The sequence below is a fragment of the Manduca sexta genome, chromosome 19 (assembly GCF_014839805.1).
Source record: "Manduca sexta isolate Smith_Timp_Sample1 chromosome 19, JHU_Msex_v1.0, whole genome shotgun sequence".
Taxonomy (NCBI): Eukaryota; Metazoa; Arthropoda; class Insecta; order Lepidoptera; family Sphingidae; genus Manduca; species Manduca sexta.
Window position 1 is genome coordinate 9906825 of NC_051133.1, and position 6000 is coordinate 9912824.

The following is a 6000-nucleotide window of genomic DNA, read 5'->3' on the forward strand; positions in this document are numbered from 1 at the left end:
TGTATTTTATTTGCGAGATATATTTACTGAAGTAATCTTACATTAATAGCCCGTGCAATTAAAGCTACGCGCCGGTACAAATAGACTAATTTAGCTCAACCTAAGACCAGTAATCGCGATCTTTCAATACAAAATGTATTAATACACCATTTAATCTGGCACAGTACAAAGCTTAATCCATTCGGGATATTATTCCCGAGTAAACAGTCCGAAGCGTTGAGCAACTGAAATACTGTTTTGTGTATAACACAATGTTTGTATTAAGCACTATAAACAACGTTTAAATTCGAAATTGGTAATACACGATTCAGATTAATTTCACCGTTGGCGCCATCGTGTCGCCATATTACATATTTCTGATTCAGAATCTCTCGTGACCCGCCCGTACATTGCAATGTAACATTATTTAATGATATCCAATTGTTGTTCACAATTTAAAACGTCGATTGATTTCTTCGTAATATATGGAGGCGTGCAAGACAATATCGCGCCCAATGTCAACAGTTATAGCAAACATTTGTACAGTTCGCGGCCGAAGCGCAGTCGAAAAGCTTTGAGGAAAAATATATAGCGCGACGCGAGCTATTCAACACACGATACCGCCACCGAGAGCAATAAATTCAACAAAATATACCTTTTGATAGCCGTCGACAATGCGGCTGTGTACAAAAACATCATGCAAAAACTTTTAATGTCACTTGTGAATATTCTTATGAATAAGCGCGGTCAGATGAATCTGTACACGACTCTTGAAATACGATGTCCCCGCCGAGCAGACGGTTAATGTGAGGCGAAGATGCTGTTGCATTGTTGTAGGCGTATCCATGGCGCCTTCATTTCTATACTATTTTATAAATTGTAACGGGGTCGTATCGGTACAATTTTTACAATAAGAAACTACAATTGAATTTACATAATATATTATTTCTTCTTTATAAATCAATGGTAATCAAAGATCTTCCGTTTAAATATGTGTAACCTAACTGCGGTTAATTTCATGCAATTTCTCATAACGAGTAGGGTAGTAGTATTACTGTTAAACTTATTCCTTAGTCCTACTGCCAATAAGTTCGACAGATATCGGTAGCAGGCACTAATGTAAACCTCTCGTGCGACCGAGATTTCCACGTGAACAAAGTCACGTACAACCGCGAGTATTACTGTAAAACACAGCATGCGGGTAATAACATAAAAATACTTTTATTATATTTTTAATAATCAATTTCTGAATTAATACGCTATGTAATAAAACTGATCTGGCGATTCGAATAGCGCACTATGGGGATATCAATAAATCACACAATTTCACACTGCATATTGCGTTGTTAATGTTAGCCCGCGGCGAGTGTAGTACTAAACAGTCTGACTAATTAGACGCACTAGGCTACAAAGGGCCGAGCTTACGGACTTACATAGTTTACTATGCAGTTGCGTTAGATGATATTGAACTTTATTGGGTAAGCATTAATGTAGATTGGATGATGCAGGTGTTGTGGCAAGTGCGTACAGTGAGACGTGTGATGGCGGCTTAAGATAGGCCGCCCACGCGCAGGCGCCGCGCCGCGAAATTCGTGAGAATGGCTGCGACGGCGCCGGTGTTCAAATATCACACACGTAGACATTCCCCGGCAATGTGGTACAACCTGTATGCGTCGTGTCTCGGCGAGATTCATAACAAGAGCACCCAGATGCATTGTAATTATTTTTAATCAAAATAAATGCATAATGATTACGAAAACTTAAAGGTACCATGTCAACAACCATAAATATGCGTTTGCAAATTGTTATGAATTTAATTAACTTGTACCTACAATCTACACCCTTTAAGACGTGTATGGTCCAGCCAGACATTCTGACAGATAAGAATATCTATTTATATTCTTATTATTCATCACCGTTTTCCTGCTATTCTTGATTTTAACATGTGATGAATTTTGCAGTTCACCATTGGATATGGCACACACAAAACTGCCAAAAGGTATATTCTACATTCCGTAAATAGATGTTTTTACAGGTATATTGCGATTTTCCTCTTTTTATACATTGGCAGTTCTATTATTTCATCTGTGGTAAAACATCGGACCACCTTAGGTTCTAAGAAATTCAGGATTAACAATAATACTTTATGTTGTCATAGAGCCCGCCCTTGCCACATAATCTCATAGTATTATTCAGACAATGTCCTGTGTGCATGTAAATAAAAAACCAACCACGCAATTACCTGTAGCTTCGACTGACAAAATGAATCACGATAAACATTCGGAGAAAATTTACAATACGAAGAATTCACAATCTCAGGTCATATCGCTCATTGTAAAGAGCGCTACCATAAAATTTTAACAATACTTTTCCCAAAAGAATACAAGTGTTCTCGTAATGACATAAATACATTTGCAACCGCAAACATATTTCTCGTGACACAAGAAACAAAATATAGTAATGAACGTTTAATATCAACAGACATAAACATCCGAACTCCGAATATGGCAACTGAGATGCAAACACTTTGACTTGTCAGGTACAAAATACCGAAGCCAGAGATGTACAAAAATAATGTTGATAAAATAGTTGTGATTAACTCAAGAGCAGAATCAGACGTGATTGACGTGTAAAAAGTTAAAATAAGCAACAATACTTACATCAAATATTTACGATAAAAAATAGATATAATAACTAGTATTCAAGGTACTCTAGATTTTGAACAATTTTCCGCGATCGGCGTAATGCCAGTGGCATGACAGAAAAAACGTTCTGGAGTTACAATAATCGTATGTGTCTTTTAATAAATGGGATATTCGAAGACCCAAACATCGTCTTGCCATCTTTATAGCTATTTTTTTCCTTGAATAGCGGCAGCGCATGGTCGATACTTCAGATACTGAGTATTAAGCGCAGTGGACATCACTTCACATCGTCTGACCCACGTCTTTTATTGACGGTTTATGCAAAACAATAATATTTTAAAATATTATACAAACTCAAATCTCGGAATGTAACTCACGGCCCTTCGCATCATAGCCTTCTCTCTACCCGCTGCGACACTAGCCGTTGCCACCTTGTTATTATCTGTACAAACAAGAAAACCGGCTTGACACAATCAATTTCACATACCATAAAAAATGTATTAAAATTCCCTTTACAACGTGTAATAACCTCCTTTTTCATTTAGAATAGATTGTAGAACAAAATCAACACGAGGCTAGTTGCAAACGTCGTTGGAGCATCAACAGCGGGGCGTGCCAGCCCACCCCTACATTACAGCTGCGTATGCGCACTGCACGCATACCTCGCTACCTCATCTCTTCAGCACCATTGGTTTGTAATTAAAAAATGTTCAAATTAAATCATCATATGTCGAAAAACCGTCAAAAACTTACACTTGGGAAGAGGTTATGTAGACTTTTTCCGCATTTTACTGCATAAAGATTATTAATTAGAAATCAATATTACTTTAACCATCTATACTCCATGTTATATCATCGTTTAAAAAGAGACATCAAATGTAAGACATTTTTATTTTTATTTCTTACAATATCACTTCAGTTCCGATAAAGCAAATTTCCATAAGCACACCCCTATAAAGATAATAAAGAAATTAAGATCGTTCCGAGATAAAATTAACAACGATAAATAACCGTTCGACAAGTTTGATACGCTTGTAAATTGAATTAAAAGATAAGTGCAACAGAGGCACTCGCGCTTACAAGCAAATGCAGTTTGACCCGAAATGTATCGAGATCGACCTCGGCGTAAAACACGATCGTAAAAATAACTTTACACGCCATACAAAATTTAAAACACGAGATGACCCCGCGGCCATTAAAATGTATATTAATACGTGATAGCATAAATATTTTTATTAATGAAAATAGCGTAGATTAACATGAAATATCCGATATAACTACGAGAACAAGCGATTCATTAGCCTCATTCAAATTATTAAGCAATAACATGTCGCACTCGACATAACTTACACCAGTATCTATGATTTATGTGTTTAAATTCATTACCTAACATACTAAATATTCACGTTAGAAGTAATAAAATGGAAAAACATTGAATAATAAATTAATGCCGCTGTATACGTTAATTAATTAATTACGTGGCGACGATGTTCAATCAACACGATGTTTAAAAATTACCTGACACCGTCTTATAAATGAATATGTATAAAAGTTTCACATGTTTTTATAAAATTATATGCGAGTTAATTTTTACGTTGCTTCATCGACATATCTGGTTAATACAAATTATGGAGATGATATTGAAAGAATAGAATTTAAGTGGTTCATGGAATATTCAACCTTGTTAGGATCGTAAAGTAAGATTAACATTTTATATCCGCAACAAACGTATACTGGACTTAGATCAATAACGCACAGGATTCCTGAGATGTGATATCACCGGCAATCCCTATGTCGTATACCTATTACAGTGCATGAGTACTGGTGATTACATTGTTGCGTATCATCACGTCCTCTATCACGCGAGGACATTCATCACACAGCATAGTTATCACCCATTATCTCGCGTGAAATATTTCGGTTCTAGACGTCATTCGTCGATACTAGCCGACGCGAATACAAATCACAGATTGATTAGAAATGTTTGGTTTTACTAAACGGAAAATCCTTGTTTTTCGAACGAATCTATACATACGTAGGTGAGTCATATGCATTGGCATCAGGCGCATCTTTATTCTACAAAGGTTTGTTAATGCACAGAATAGTAGGTGTTGTTCGCAACAGCGTCCGCTTGTAACGCCTTTCCCGCTACATAAGTCCCCAAAAAATTCTTTAATGCCAGCGCCATCTATTTAAAAATCGAAATAAAATATCATTTTTTACCATGAGAACAAATTACCGGAATAAAAAGTGTGTTAATCCCATTGACGTATATTCTATAGACACGAACGTCCATATAAACTATTTGTTCAAAAATGTGAACTAAAATGGCAACCAAAACGTCACTGTTATAACCTATTTATTCACTTGCACAACAAATAATTTTACTTATTTGACTAATATTTTTTATTTAAATTCAGGTTTACACTTAGACTCGAGTTCTTATATCATGAGCGCCACTCCTACACAACCACAGGCTGTCAATATTCACCATACTAAAGTCAGTTTGAATTGATTGCAGTTCAATTCAGATGAACACAGTGATGGTTCGGAACGCCAAATCTAGTACGTAGTACATAATATATATCAATGGTTAACCCAGGACATGGTCCATCCGTGTGCAAAATTACATACAGACCAGTTCAGCTGTTACTCCGTACACAAACATATGAACATCCATTTATAATATTAGTAAGTTAAAATAAATACAAGCAACGAATTTGTTATAGCAAAACAAATACCAAAAAGAAAACATCAGCAATAAAACTAATAAATTCAAATGGAAATTTAAAAAACCGTAACACACAGTCATAATATCAAAACAATGCACCTCACATTAATTATGTCCCACAAGGAAGTACCTACCGGCGCAGAGCCCGCTTTATAAGGTAATAAATCAAAAAGTGAATTCCGACCGAACATCTTAATTTGCATCGCCGTGAGGCAACCGGTGACACTAACGACGCACTAACGAAAACAACAAAATGGAACTATTAATTTCTGTGTCCCCAAAATGTACGTTTAAAAACCGAAAAACAACGCAAGTTATTTTATTTAATACACGCATCTATGACGTTGCACATTAATTTTCAATCAGTGAGCATTTAAAGTTAATGAGAAGGAAACGAAATTTTTAAAACGTCTTAATTGTCGCCGGTGCAACATAGTGTTAGCAGCTTTCTCTTGACAACCATGAGTTATTTTGCGGTTGGCCGTTGTGATATTTCAAATAGTCGACCGTTAGATGTTGCATCTCAGGCGATTACTATACGTTGACAATACCGTTTAGAATGAAAACATTAATCTTGAGAATTGTGGTAGTCTAACGGCACATAAGGTATTGCCGACTTGTAGGGACTGCGAAGATTCAAGACTT

The 6000-nt window shown here is 36.1% G+C and overlaps 1 protein-coding gene across 2 annotated transcripts in view; it reads right to left on the minus strand.

Annotated features, from left to right (window-relative positions):
- LOC115440822 (RNA/RNP complex-1-interacting phosphatase homolog) overlaps window positions 1-5561 on the minus strand; it is a 43277-nt gene extending 37716 nt beyond the window's left edge. The window contains exon 1 of one of the 2 annotated variants that reach the window (XM_037440388.1): window positions 5490-5561. In XM_037440388.1, the coding sequence (XP_037296285.1) occupies window positions 5490-5558 (69 nt within the window). In that variant the 5' untranslated portion in view covers window positions 5559-5561. Of the gene's footprint in view, window positions 1-3001; window positions 3029-5489 lie in introns of those variants that run through there. The other variant, XM_030165297.2, reaches the window with a different exon arrangement.
- Window positions 5562-6000: the final 439 nt, after the last annotated feature.